Here is a 15774-nt window from a genome sequence, read left to right on the forward strand (position 1 = left end):
CACCAGAAGTCACCAAAAGTCTGGTTGCCTCCGATTTAAGCCTTTGTGAACAAGATGAATTACTGGACTGTTGCATAAATTAATTAATAAAGCTCTTGAACGTGCACGAGTGCAGATATAAACCTCCCAGACAACATAAGCTAATGCTATCCATTATTAGCTCTCTTTGAGCTACACTACGCAACGCTCCGCTGCGAGAATGCATCGAGAGAAGCAGCAAAACGACACACCAGAACTCCGTCAGCTGTCCTGCTGAGGACCCTGTTATCCCCCTTACAGATTTCTTGTCCCACTTTAGGGTTTCTGATCGTCACACGCGCCCAATTGACTCCACATGCCTAAACACAATAGAAACCTAAGGGTGCAACGGACACTTTTAATGCAAACTGCTCGCATTGCCAGTGTCACAGAAACGTTGTCTTTTTTTCGTCTAAACTGTACAGACTGAACTGTTTCCAAACAATTATGTCATGATCATTAGAACCTAGAGACCTAAAGTAGGCTACTAGTTTCTAAAGATGGGGTCTTGCAATTCAAGAACTGAGGGCTTGATCTTCTTCGGAAATGAAACCAAACAGAAATCCATCCATCCATCCATCCATTTTCCGAACCGCTTTATCCCTCATGGGGTCGCGGGGGGTGCTGGTGCCTATCTCCAGCGTTCACTGGGCAAACAGAAATAATTATGCCATTAAGAGATATAAAGAATTCAGCAACATATTAAATACTGATCATGTTTGTGGTGCCATTGCACCTCTGTTTGATTGACTTAGTAGAAATGCTAAGCGCCATTGACTTTAAACGTGTTTCCTGCTCATTGGTCTGCTAGATAATACTTTTATTGTGGAAGTAGCTGAGTATGTTTTCCGCCATAATTTTCCGGGGTTTGATTCATGATCTCTCTGTCCAGTCTGCTTGGGGATCAACGATGCTACAACATCAGTGTTTAGCACTTTACTTTGTTTGTGGCTCTGGTTTAAAAAAAAAAAAAAAAAATTAAGAAAAGCCACACAAGCAGCCAGCAGCTCGGACTCTAGTTTCCGCTCAGAGTTAAAACTTATCCCATCGCTCCCGCGCATGCGCGCTGCATCATTCTCTGTGCCGGCATTGTTGTCTCTGTTTTTTCTCAATCGGCGCGCCGCTGCTGCCGAATGTGGTTTGGAAACAGGTGAGATCCCCCCCAAAATATCCTCCTCCTGCCCCCAGCCAGCCGTGTCAGAGCAGGGTTAGTGTGAATAATGCAGAATGAGGGCAGGAGCGGGGATTTAATGCGCTTTGACAGCCAGAAAACGCACAGACACCTTGCCCCCCACCCCCCCCTACCCCCCTTCCCAACCCACCCTACTCTGACCCTGCCTCCTTTTTGCAGGCAGGAACCAGCATGATGCATTCATGCTGCTGCTTCCTTAGAATAAAAAAGCAGCACTTGATTCTGAATTGTAAGGGGGAAAAAAAGATGCATGGTTTTCATTATTTTAAACAAATACAAATCTGAAAGGCGAAATACCTCCTTTGTTTTCATAGTTATTCCAGTCAGTGGAAAACGAGGGTCAAGCTTAGGCTTGCAGTATGAGTTCCTATTATTGTAGGAGTTAGAGAGCTACAAGTAAACCAAAGATTTTCCTCTATTTGTCTTTAGGGTGTTGCACAAAAGGTAGTCACCGAAGGTCATGCATAAATCTGAGACTTCTTGCTTTTGCGGCTGTGACTCGTCCTTTAGTTCCCTATGTAGACTTAGCTGAACAAAGAGCATCAAACAGGAATGTCTACAGGTCCTAACAGTGGAGTTTGTTTCATCAAAAGAGGGCAGCCTTTGGTTTCTGGCGGAGAACACCATGGTAGTTTGGAGGAAAGATCTCGGCTCTCAAAAGGGCCAGTGGTATCAGGAACTAACCCGAAGATGTCACATTTGAGTGACCTCCAACAAGAATCCTTATGAATCCAACACAGAGCCTAGAGAGAGGGGACTTTGAAGTTTGAAACGTTGAGCAAATTGCAAAATAACCTCCCAACACGCATCCAGAGGACTGGAAATCAGGACGCAGAGGATGAAGCGGTGAAAAGGAAGCGCTTCTGGATGCAGATGCTGCTCCTCATCCCAAGTCAAGACACAACCTGACTCCTCTCTCCAGCGCAGCGTTTATCTCCATCCAGCTGGTCCAGACATGCCGTCATGCTCCCTATTCCCTCCGGAACCCAGCGCTCAAACATGTGCACACGGCCTTCCCTGCGATGCACCATGACTTGGCTGCATCTCAGTGGCTTTAGGCTGCGGCATGTAAACAAATCGTCACATTTGCCAGTGAAAACAGCAGAGCTCTCCTTTTTTTTTTTTTTTACACACGTGCACACTTGTTTTAACGTCCTCCCGTGATTCAAAGCGCTGCAGCAGCTGGTAGATGTCATGACCATTTAAGTCCAAACACCCCCATCCAGCCGCCCAGGCTGCTCCTACATGTAGAGTTTGCCTCTCGTTTGAATTTAGAAACGCTCCATCGTAAAATTAAGGCGAGCCACAGGTCAAATACCTGTTTTGAAAATCATCCAAGGCGTTTTAAACATGCTGAACTGAAAAAAAAAAAAGCATCATGTTTTATGCTGTGGAGCTTTTTTTCCCTTTCCAGCATGTAGATTTCTTTAAAAAAGGGCATTTAAAATAAAGATTAGCTGTATACCTGCTGTGAAGGATATTAAAAGGTTAGAAGTTACTTTTGGTTTTGCTGAGTTTTTACTACATTTCTTTATTATGCTTTGAGTGTGGCACTAATTTGTTGTACAATGGTTTCAGTTCTTATATTAGTACTAAAAAGTGCAAAAACAAATGGACAGATTTCTTCTAAAACATTTGCTTGGCTAAGCTAAGAAGTAGGCCTAAACCTTGCTATTTTTGAATCAAACCAGATATAAACAACTAGGGATGCACGATATAATATAATAATATCGGCTCGATTAGTACATTTTTTTGATAAAAATGGCCGATAAATTAATTAAATCTGGTGGAATTTTATCTACCATTGATGCGCTCACCTAGAAAATAGAACACAATGGCGACAAAGACAATGATGAGTAGAAAGTGGTTAAGTTATTTAAATTTTTATTTTACTTTCTCTTATAAAGATGTCCCAAAAAACATCTCTACAATGCCTCATGCAGTCAGGCAACCTTTTGTTGATTATTCACCTCATTTTTGAGGATGCACTTTTATTGATTTTATTGAATTTTTGGAACCGAGGCTGACCTGCATTTATTAGTACATATAATTTTATGTTCGAAAATTATTTGACTTGACTCCACAAAATATCTTTGCAGATAGTCTTCTGAACATTGTTTAAGAAGTTGCACTTTTTTGACCTTTGCTGTGGTTATTTTTGAGGGTTTACTTTTTGACTTCACAAATGTCTTTGCAGTTAAGCCATAGATCTGTTCGGTAATTTTTCAAGGGATGCTCTTTGTATTCTGAATTGATTTGTGTCTTTTGTTATTTAAAGCTAATTTTTTTGTGTGATGGTATAACAAAAAATAAACATTTGAAGAGCCAAAACCTTTTGTTTGCCGTTATAAATAAGCCAGAGTTACTAAATAAGTTGTTTTTCATAGCTGCATCCAGCACAAGCTGTAATTATGCAAAAAACTATATTGAATATGAACTTATCAGTATCGGCCATGAAAAGCAGAAAATGATCGGTTATTGATATCGGTTGAAAGTTTTTATACCGTGCATCACTATAAACAACCTCCAAATTATTAATTGGGAGTCTAATTTCTGTAAAGTGGATCATTTGTTTAAAATATTGTCAAAGCAGGTAAATAAAAAACGTCTCAAAGTTGGGTTGCAGACTGATGCATGATCGGTACGTAACGTTTCACAGCAAAAAGCTTTTCATACTAAAAACTATTTTGTTACTGGACACACTCAATACCAAATTATCCCTCCATGCATCTTCAATACCCACTTTTCCGGGCTGTCGGAGGGGACTGGTGCCCTTCTCCAGCAGGTACACCGTGAACAGTTCATCATTCCCAATTATCAACAAGTCATATAAAAATAAATAAATAAAAATCCTGATTAGGACAACTCTAGTTGCTGGTTTGCAAAAGATAAAAATCAAGATTAATATGGATATTAAATCAGTCGCAGGGTTTTTAAAGTGCAAATTTTATCACTTCCTGTAGCAGCTAGCTGTGGTGAAGTGCTAATGCTAGATCGGATATGTAGAATAATAGTTTGAGAATTATCCTTTTTAAAACCCAAGAATGTGCTTTGTTCTGTACTAAATTCATAAAAGGCAAACAGAATAAACCTTTGCTAACAACCTGGGAGGGAAACATGGGTTTTCCAACCAACTGTTCAGGGACCTGCTTGGATGAGGGCAGCGGCAGGAAATCAATGCGTCTGAACCGAGGTGGGTATAAAATCAGAATAAAACACAAGAGCTCAGCAGCATGCTATGGTAAGCACAAAACAAACCGTCTCATTATGTTGTTTAGGCAAGATGACTGCTGCAAGAACAAGGAAATAAGACTTTTTTTATGCATAGCTTTGCAATATGAGCAGCTTGCAACAAATATACAATTTACAGCATAAAAAGCTGAAGTTTCTGATGATATATTTCTGCAAAAATGGAAAAAAGACTGAACTCAGACTCAAGGATGTTCTGTGCAATATTGTAGAGAGGTAGATTTATACTGACTGAAGTTTACTCTTACTTACGTGTCTAATGCTGCTGTTTGTGTGTTTTTATTCCTGCTTTCTTTGCCATGTGACATCACCAGCTATGTTTTTTTATGTATTGCTACATCTCTGTAAAAAAAAAAAAATACATAAAAAAAAGCAAGTTTCCTATCTGTGTAATTAATGCGTTAATTAGCTTTATGTCATAGTGTAATGAATTTAACAAGATGCGAGTAAATTCAAACAAGAACCTTAATAAAAAGGTGAAACCTTTAAAACGGGACCTTTATCTCAGTATTTCAGGAAAACTTTTTGTAATGGTGTCTGAATGTCGCCTTCTTCCCAGTAAGTAGGGGTGTAATGATTGCAGCAAAAATATTTTTCAAACGTTTTCAAGTGGTTTTAATTTGGTGGAACAAGACAACTTTAATTTGTTTTTTTTTTAGTAGATGTTTTGCACATGTAGCCTAAATCTATTACTGTTAAATAGCATCAGAGCTAAAACTACCTTCATTTCCCAATGTTTCTAATGTGCCGTTAGAAAAATAAGTTGATTTGTTATGAATGTAATTTAGCACACAGGGATGACAGCAGGAAATATTGTCATTGCTTTTCCATGAAAGTCATCACAATACATGGATTTTTTTTTTTTTTTTTTTTACATACAGAAACACACATGTAGTTAGGCAGCTTCAAAGTGGCCCTTTTTTCTTTTTTTTTCTCTCAACAGAACAGCGCTCCACTCATCCGCTCCTTCTCTCACAGTTGTGATTGCCGTTATTTACAGTGCCTCAGCTTTAAAAAGTGCTGCACGCGTAGAGTATTTACAGATATAAAAATAGGACAAACGTGGAGGCAGCAACTAATTCTGAGGCGTTTGGGCAGGGGGAGAAAAAAAAAAAAGTCAGGAACTGAACCGATGTTTGTCCTCTACGCCCGAAAAAAAAATTATTGTTCTGTCTGGAGTCGCGCACACACACACACACACGCACACGCACACACACACAAACTCCCACACATTCAACTGCAAACACAACAAAACCATTCAAGGTTCTGTAGAAAATACATGTTCACATTCTTGTACAATATACACTGTATACAGTCTGAATAGGAATGCACTCAATTACAATTAAGTGCAGTGCAAAATAAGTTGTCTTTTTTTTTTTTTTTTTTGGACATTCCTCTAACGATGCAACATTCAGTGTTGGTTCAGACCTACAGGTTCCTATGAAACTCATCTTAAATGAGCTGCGGTGGTTTTAATAATAACAGAAGTAGTGAGGAATTAATTACTAAAGATGCCAACGACGTCGTAGATTTCTATCCTGTTCAAACAGAATATCCCGTCTGGGTCAACTAAAAACAGAAATAGTGTAAAAATGTATTTTCTCAGTCTTCTCCAAAGTCGCGGTAGCTCCCTCAACGAAACATGCAGATGAAGCAGTTAAAGTAAAAAAACAAAAATCTCTCTTTTTGGAGGTAAGAGTCGGCGCACGTCAGCGACTCAAAACCAAGGCAGTTCTAGCTGGTGTTAATCTTCAGGTTCTTCATGCGGTGGAGCAGCGAGTCCTTCTCCATCTGAGCTTCAGCCAGCGCCATCTTGGCTCTGGACAGCTCCACCTTCAGGCATTCGTTCTCCTCCAGCAGCATCTGGAAGCAGAGCGGAGTCACCATCCCAGTGTAAACAACTCTGATTAAAATCCACAAACAGTGGTTCAGGAAAAAGCACTTATTGTGGATTTTGTCATGTTGCGACAACAAACGTTAATGTTTTTCCACAAGGTTTCAACAGAAAGTAGCACATCACGTTGAAATAGGAGGGAAAGATGCATAACTTCTGTATTGAACCTCCTTTATTTTGATATCCTTTGATTAAAAAAAACAAAGTAAAACCAATTGTTGACCACAACCACACAATCTCCAAGAACAAACATGGTGGTGGCAGCATCATGCTGTGGTCTGAAAGCAGGATGGAGCTAAATAATGGGCGCAACCTTAATCCTGAGGTTGAGGTTTGCATTCCCGCAGGACAAAGATCCTAAACATAAACAGGGTTCCTACAGCATAAGGCAAGTTAAATTCAAGACTTTTTAAGACTTTTTAATGCCACTTGAAATAAGAAGTTAAGACCAACTTTACGATAAACCTGATTGTGAAAACTTCACCCAAATGTTTATTTTAACATAAACCATTACTTTCTGGCCCGGTAGACATGTTTAAAATTTTGAAAAACATTCCATTTAGCAAGAAAGCTAAAAATATACAAATTACAGATATATTTTTAACAACTACTGAACTGAATTCACAAACTTTGTTTTGTTCCGTACTAAAATAAACTATAAATCAGTTTTAAAAACCCACAACATAACCAGTGCCAACTCTTTTTCGCAGCTATGGTCCGGCTGCAACCGTTTTTATTGGTTCTGCTATCGGGAAGGAACCAACAATGGCTACATGGAGCCGTTTGGTAAATTAAAAAATTTATAATTGTGTCAATTATTTTACTGTTTGGTAAGGATTACAAAAATAAAATCCTATTTATGACCTGGTAACAATTTTAAGACCTAAGAAAGATTGATTTAAGACATTTTAATGCCAATTAAGGCCTTAGTTTTATATTACAGAATTCAATGCCTTTTAAGACTTTTTAAGGATCTGCGGGAACCCTGATAAAGCACAGTGATGGAGAACTTTTGCAGAAGCCCTAAAGCAGGGGTGTCAAACTCATTTTGGTTTAGGGGCTTAATCTGATGTCAAGAGGGCCACACGAGTAAACTCATTGCAAGATTAAATAGAACTAATAAAAGTGGACTTCTTGTTGATTTTTATATTAAATGAATTTCACTTTTACACAATATATTATGAATAACCTCAGTGTTTTTAAGAAAAGAATGTGTAATTTCAACAATACTTTTACTCAGTTAAACATTTACTTGTGCATTATGCATAAGAACTGATCACAGTGATTGTACAATGTTGAAAAACATTTATTCAAATTTTTTGGAACTTAAAAACACTGTTCTGCATGACAAAATACATCAAACAGATAAAAATTAAGAAATGATTTAAAATAAATTTTCCACATCTGAAGCTCAGTGCTACCATCTGCTGATTAAATCACAGCGCCCCTCGTGGACAATATAGGAACTGCAGATTTTCAATTAAACGAAGTACGCGTTTTTTTTCAATAATTGTTTTATCATTCTCTTCCTTTTATCTTCTCTTTCTTTCACCTTTTCTTTTTTTCTTCTTGTTCTTCCTTTCCTCTCCTACTTTCCCATTGTAGTGTCCATATCATTTTAGATAATCCCCGCATGAATCATAATAAAACTATTCACATTCATAAATCAAGCGGAGCACTATGGCAAAAGCAGTACTGCTCCACTTGTGAAAGTCAAATCTGATGAGCTCTTTTTGCCATTAAGACAACAATTCTTATTGCCACATTGCCAGACAGGACACTGGATAAAAAAAAGTAAAAAAAGAATTGTTGAATAATGATAATGCATTTAGCCACCGGGCCGGACTAAATTGTTCGGCGGGCCGTATGTTTGACACCCCTGCCCTAAAGAAAGCCAATCCATCACCGGCTTCTGCAGAATAGAAATGCGCTGGTGCACTATGCAAATGTTACCAAACCACAGCCTGAACGAGTCTCTTGGCTTGTTTGTGTCTGACCTTTTCTCTAGTTGCTGGACCGGGGCTGGTGGGCAGCGGTTGAGTCTGCGTTGCCTTCGCTGTCCTGCAGACGGCGCTCACAGCCTCAGGAACTGGACTCAGAGAGCCGTCAGTCGGCGCTTTTTTGGATTTGCCGTCTGTGGCACCATCCACTGTGAAGAGCACGAAAGAGAACGGCGTTGGTACTTAAACTGTAGCGGGGTGACTAAGTGAGTGGATTCAGAAAGACGCTTCCTCCACCTCCTATTGAGAAGGACCCGTCGTCCTGTCTGTGTACGACGAGACTGTCCACGTGTAACGTGATCGCAGAGGGATCGCCGTCGGAGGGATTGTCGCAGGGCTCGTCTCCCTGCAGCACAGATGTACAGACGAAAGTTACATTAAAAAAAAAACGGCATTTATTAAACGTCGAGTTTCAGCGTAAACAACAAAAGTTTTCCCCACGTTTAAATTGATGTGCGTGTCCTTGATTCTGATCTCCATGGGCAGCACCTCGGAGGACGGGTCGCCCTCCATGAAAAGCGCCAGGTTGCGCAGCGAGGCCATCATGAAGCTGGCCTGGTATCCGTGGAGATGCAGTTGCAGGAAGCCGTTGTGCTCCGCCATCGGGGAGTGGGTGGCGGCATTGGGCCCGCTCTCCAGGCGAGCTCGGACCTCCGGGCTGTAAAGGGTCCGGTTGGATTCTGAGTTGGTCTCCCCACCAGCTGGGGGCAAAAAAAAAGGAACAACAGCTCCCGTTAAGAGTTAGAATCTCTGTGGAAGGTGAGCGGAGATGAAGCAGCTCCTTTTTAACCTCTGACATTGAAATACTCCGGAGCATAAAATGCTGTCAGTCTCAGCCAGAAACAAAAAGCCATTTCCTCTAATCAATATCTGAACAACAAAAAAAATAATAAAAAAAAAAAAATAAAAAAAAAAAATCAGGAAATATGCAGAGCTGAAGGCCAGATATAATAAGATAAATGGTAAACAAATACTTCTTCTATGTAGCGCTAAAGAAGATTAATTTAAAATAGTGTCACAATGAAACTGCATTGACCAGCTGATGTGTTTGTATAAAATAAATATCCTGTTTGGTTTGCCCTTCATTTGGTAAATAAATAAAGGCATCAAACCTTAAACGTGGATGGTCAAAAGTGCTGCAAGTCAAAGAAATACATTTAAAACGTGATTAAATTGCATATATTTAATTGCATATACTTGCATTTAAATAAAGAAAATGCACAAAACTAACCAGTAACTACTCAAATTTGTCAGTAACAGAATACTGAACTGTACATTAACATGATTGAAAGTAAATACGTAGTTTAATGTATTATTCATGCATTAATCACATTTTTATTAGCTCTACATTAAAACAGAACATTAAATCTGTATTTTACTTTATTACATTTCAGACCATGTTCTGCAGTTCCTTCAAAAACAAATAAAATGTGTTCATTCAGGATTAGTGAACAGCAAAGGAGTTTCTGTGAATTTAAATACAGATCATTTTGCAACTGAAGTATAATGAATGATGCATTTACTTTCAATTTCAATGGTGACTGAAATTCAACTAACAACTTAATTATTTGGTTATTTTATAGATTTTGCCACTTTTGACCTCTTAAATTATCACAAGAACTTAAATAAGATGTCTGACCTCCTAAAGATAGTTCAGATAATGGGAGATGGGGTTGTGTTGGGCTTATGAGTGGTCAATATCTTACCACTAGTCAACATTTCTTACTGAAAAAAAAAACAACAACCTAAAAACCCTGAAATTAAAAATATCAGTATTTTCACATCCTGATTTTTGATAGTTAACTATCATTTAGACTTAAATGCAAATTTTAGAATGTCATCTTTAATATTTCCCAACTGAATTGAACATGTAAACCACTTATATTTTATCCAATAACCTTATTAGGTGGTTGTTTCACCGATGCCTTAGTGAGAACATCTAAAAATGTAAGATTTCTTTTTTACAAGTAAAATAAAAACAGAAAAGTAATCTATGCCCTCTACGTTTAAGGAGTATTTTGATGTCAAGTTTAAAAGCGGCTTTGAGTGAGATATGAAACGACTGTAAAGAAGGAAGCAGGAGATCATAAAGACGAGTTAGAGACAAAGCTGGAAAAAAAAAACAAACAACAAAAGGCAAATATTACCTTACAAGGGATGTAAGAAGGAACAAAGAAAGGGACTGAGAGGCTTTTTGCAGTCCCACAGGCTCCAGCTAACAGTCATGTTTAATTATGTTTGCAGACTTTAGTTGTTCAAATAAAACTTCTGCTTTAAAAATTCATGTAGGAACAGGATAATCCAGACGCTGAGTACTAAAAACATAAGCACCAACATCTTTATCCAGAGTAGATACAAAAAAAAAGGTGAAAACAAAGAGAAAGAGGACACAATGAGATGATAAAAGCTGAGGTTGGGACATCAATTTACATATTATTGACAATAAAAACCAGCAAAGCAAGATGACACGTTGAAACAGGTAGCAAAACACATCACAGTTCACGATACATCATTCAGCAAGGCATGGAAATGAAACGTCAAAAAAGAACCAGTAAGAGGTATGTCGCTTTGGTTTTAAAACGCTCCGTGGATAAATGTACGCAGAGGGTTAATAGCGCAGGAAACGCACAGAGATCTTTTACATAAAGTGACAGAAACTATGGTCGGAGCAAAAAATAAGAAGCAAGAGGAGAAGGGAAGAAGAAATGGAGAAAAAGCCAGAAGCTAGTCAGAGGGACTGAATGAGTGAGATAAGACGGAAGAGGAGAGAGAAAAAAAAAATATGGCCCGCAGAAGAAAAGAAAAGGTGGAGACGGAGGGGTGAGCTACAGGATTAGCGAGAAGATGGAGTAGGAGGGCGAGTAAAGAGGAAAATTGGAAGGAAAGAGAGAGGGGATGAGGAGGATGGGGGGATAGAAATAGGTGGCAGGGGGGTAAAGCAGGCGTATCTCTCATTGCCTGAATCACTGAACTGAAACTGCAAAGTCTGCTGCAGTAGAGAGAGAGAGAGAGGGATGGATGGAGAGAGAGGAGGACAGGGAGGAGAACAGGAGGATTAGGGGTTAAATTGGTTTGCGAAAAATCTAGAAGTTAATTTCATGTATTTAAAGGCTGGGGGAGGGGGGGCTAATGTTGCAAATAATGGGACTCACTCAGTCCATTACAGACAAATCCATCCTTCATTAAGTGCCACTCACTCATTCACACATACAGACTGGAGTATTCCCCCTCCGCTGCTGGAAAATGAGCAAACATGCACGCCTCCTGCGCCGCAACACGCTGCCTCTGCAGAGCATGTGTGTTGTTGTTGTTTTTTTTTTTTTTTTTTGCATGTTAAGCACACGAACAGATGCGCTGAGCCAAGCATGCATGTTAAGATTCACATGGGGAATCAACACACAGCAAGTTACCTTGGCTGCTCTGAGCAGGTATTGGTACTGAACACACCATACCTGTGGGGAGGTTATGGAAGGCAAATAAAAACAGAAGCAAGGGGTGGATGTGTTAGAGTGGAAATGTGTGAAACTGAACACAACAAAACATTTTTTTTAATCTATTTATGAAAACATTTTAGACTTCGAATGTTTAAAAATCTACTGGAAACATTCTCAATACAGCATTATTAAGATAAACTCAGTTCAATTAAAATTATTATTTTTTTAATTAGCACCAACCTGCAACAACTCGAGATCATTTATAAGACAAATTGTTTCAAATTCAATTGAAATCAATTCGATTAATTTCAATATAATTTAATCATATAATCCCATTTATGTCCAGATAATTACAGTTAATTTTGATCCCAATTATAGTGCAGTATTATTGAAAATTGTAGCCTAATTAACAGATTGGATTTTTACAGCTTTTTGGATTAAAATAGCTGAGTATCATCAGCATAACAATACATTTGTCCTAAAATGTCTTATCATTTTAATAGCAGACATACATGTTATGTAATTTGACATAAGCCAATTTCTTTTTTTCCAATAAACTCTAAAAACTGTCACGTATACTTAAAGAGAGGTTTGAACGTTTTCCGCTTATTTTCTCTTCTCTGGAGATGGTGTGGCAACATTTAGTTTTTATTTTAACAATATTAAGCTCTAAATAATAATTTAATGCTCTCCAGTTTCTGATTTCTATCCAATTCAGGGCAGTTTTGGACATCAGAGTACAAACCTTGCTTTTACAGTTTTCAGCTGTCACTATTTGTTTATTATATATATATATATATATATATATATATATATATATATATATATATATATATATATATATATATATATATATATATATATATATATATATATATATATATATATATATATATATATATATATATATATATATATATATAAAAACAGAACACACAATATCACTGCTTTCTTTGGCATCTGACCTAACATTTATTAGTTCTAAACTCACAATCGAGCTTTTAAAGCACAATTTATGAAACTTTTATTCTATTTGTGGAAATTCAAAAAAGAGCCGTTTCAGTTGTTTGTTTGGCATCTTTAAAATCTTAAAAAGGGGAAATATATTGGTTTTCTGTTCTTCCTTTTCACATAGAAATCATTTAGTTGTGGTCTAAATAAAGTGGAACTGCAATGCTTTGCTTTGAATTCCTCGTTTATTTACACCCACGTGAAACTCGTTTTGAAGCCGTCTCTTTATAGAGGCGCTTTATTCCCCGGGCCTCTGCAGGTCGCAGAGCATTTCCCTCTGACCCATTTGGCCATTTGTGTAGTACGCTGGGTGACGGTGTACTTGTAACTTCAACATCCTTCAGCTTGGACTACAAAAAAAGCTCATGAGAAATAAAAACGGCAGCTTTCCAGGACTGATAAGTTGGAAGTCCATGACCTTTTTTAGCAGATCTGCAGCAAATACTGTGACGTAATTGTTCAAAGAAATGTAATAGAAAACTGAGAAAACTGAACTGTTTAAAAAAAATATGACCCAAAGAGAATATCAAGGTATCTATGCAGCAACTGGACTGACTACAATCAAATTTTCTGCATTTCTTGGGTCTCAAAGTACACAACAAAACGTATTTAAGGGCTAAAAAATGTCTTGCCTGATATGTCCCCTTTAAAACTATGATTTAAAGTGGTAAATGTATAAAATTGAATTGCCTTTTTAATGGAATCTGCCCATATCACTGCTTCTATTTCAAACTAAAATTAAACTGCCATGCCAAAAATGATATATGTCATTATTTTAAATAAAACTCATGTAATGCTCCGCTGCTTTCTTAATGATATTTACTCTTTAATGATGACCGTTTTACCTGTATGGAAACTAAAGATGTTTCATATCGTAATTTTTAATTCTCTCAAACTTCCCTTAATCTAGAAAATAATACAAGTTAAAACTGTATAAGCCCAAGAAAGCCTTTTATTTAAATTTTATTTTCAGCTATATCATCCCGCAGCTTCTTACTCTTGGATAAAACAGACATTGTGACTTTGTTGCTGGTTTCTCTGTATGTCTCTCATCCTTATCTTTGAACGGTTAACACATCATTTCATGGCCTGCTGTTAAAAATCACTAACCACAGTTTTAAGTGTGTTTAACAACCTTTCTCACAGACACATCCTCTCTTGGTCTCTCTGTTTCCCTTCTCATGTCCAAATAATTCAAAAATTCATTCTTTTAAGTCTTTGAACACAAAATGCTCTCCTCGTGTGATTGAACCCCCAGATGTCCTTTACTTTAATAATTTTTTTTTACTCTTATTATGAATAATAGATTGTAACCATTCCTGCTGAAGTCTGCTTCCATCTGCTTGTTTTGCCTAATTAATAGCTTAAAATTGACATTTTTTTTCTTGTTTTCTTTAATATCTAAAGATGTTCCGCACAAAACAGGGAAAAAAAATGATTACAGACTACATGTAAAATATACAAAAACATACATATTAGTCAGTGAATTGTGAGTGCGATGCGGAAAGCATGCCGAACACTGTAAAAGAGCCCATCTACGTCTGATGCACCAGCATGAACTGAAATCCAACATGCTGACCGTTGGTTCTTACCCAGGCTGCGGTTGCTGAGGTACTCTCTGAGGCTGATGTTGCCCAGCTGGTTAGGGATGATCCGACCCACCTCTAGAGCCACGGCCGAGCTCTCGCCCACCGCCTCCATGCCCACGCACACCGACCGCACCTTCAGCACCAGCACAGACACCTGGAGGAGAGGACGGCGGCATCATCGTCTGGCTCCCTTCTTAATTTTGACCTTATACTGACTTTTTTTGTTTGTGATTTAAACATTCAGACTTCCCCGAGTGTCTTACCGTATCTTTCGTGGTCTCGTCGATGCTCTGTGAGGCGGCGCTGACGCTGTCCGGGGACCCGCCCCCCTCCTTCTCCTGAACACTTACTGCCTCGGCGGCGCTCTCCGGGACATTTTGCTCACTCGTGGCGTCCTTGAAGCCAGAGATGGACACATCGTCTGCAACGTAGAAGAAGATGAATAAAAATATGAATTCATTTGGCTTTAAAGTCACTCAAGGTTTCCTGCAAAACTGATGAACATAAAACAAGCACAATGCCGCCACCTGCTGTTTATGTCCACATCTTACAAATACAGCTGTACTAGTTATTGCTCTCTTTGTGGGCTTTTTTTGCAAAATAGTTAAAAGTTAAGAGGAAAAGCAACATATATAAGGTTTATTATAGCTATCAGGCTAAGGATAGCTAAAGATGCAAACGTATTAATGCGCCCAGAGCCTTTTGTCAGAATACAACCATAAACCTTGAATCATTTACCCTCAACTTCACAATTATGCAAAAATTTCTATTGTTCTGTCACATTAAATAAAAAAAAAAATAAAACAATAAATCAAAGTTAGTGGTCCAAATGTGACAAAATTTGAAAACCTTTTAAGAGGTATAAATAGTTTTGCAAGAAGCTGTACAGTTGAAACAAAATAATTTGTGATATGTATATTTGTTTTAAAAGGTCTACAACATTTTCTGACATTAAATCAGACCAAACTTCTACCATTTTGGTTCAGTTAGGAAAATCCTAATCAATTCTGTTTGTGAATTTGAAGAAGCGTTGAAAATACCTTTCATTATTCTTGGATTTTGCAAATTTAAATGTGTTTTTTTTTTTTTTTTTAGGCATTTGGCTAGAACTGCTTTTTTGGGTCAAATATTCCGGGTATCCTTCCTACACCCTCGTAACCTGACTCTAGCCAGACGTATGTCGCTCCGCCTAGCTTCACTTACATCCATCTACATCTCCCATAGAGAGTGATTTCTCCAACCAATTTTATTGTCTAGCCAATCAGGACGCAGGGCTGGAGTTTCGTAGATGTGACGTAGTGGAGAAGCGACCGTGACGTGAGACTGTTCTGATTCAGACAACAATGACGGCTCGCATCGAGGAAGCAAGCGTTAACATTGATGCTGC

The 15774-nt window shown here is 38.1% G+C and overlaps 1 protein-coding gene across 2 annotated transcripts; it reads right to left on the minus strand.

Annotated features, from left to right (window-relative positions):
* Positions 1 to 5060: 5060 nt before the first annotated feature.
* LOC118559935 (UHRF1-binding protein 1-like) lies at positions 5061 to 14808 on the minus strand (the record flags this gene model as incomplete). 2 transcript variants are annotated; one of them, XM_036130608.1, is given in 7 exon segments in its annotated part: positions 5061 to 6322; positions 8351 to 8502; positions 8591 to 8699; positions 8795 to 9054; positions 11764 to 11805; positions 14391 to 14541; positions 14651 to 14808. In XM_036130608.1, coding segments are annotated over 7 exon segments (1001 nt in total), but the record flags the coding sequence as incomplete, so codon positions are not given.
* Positions 14809 to 15774: the final 966 nt, after the last annotated feature.

This window comes from Fundulus heteroclitus, unplaced genomic scaffold (assembly GCF_011125445.2).
Source record: "Fundulus heteroclitus isolate FHET01 unplaced genomic scaffold, MU-UCD_Fhet_4.1 scaffold_367, whole genome shotgun sequence".
Taxonomy (NCBI): domain Eukaryota; kingdom Metazoa; phylum Chordata; class Actinopteri; order Cyprinodontiformes; family Fundulidae; genus Fundulus; species Fundulus heteroclitus.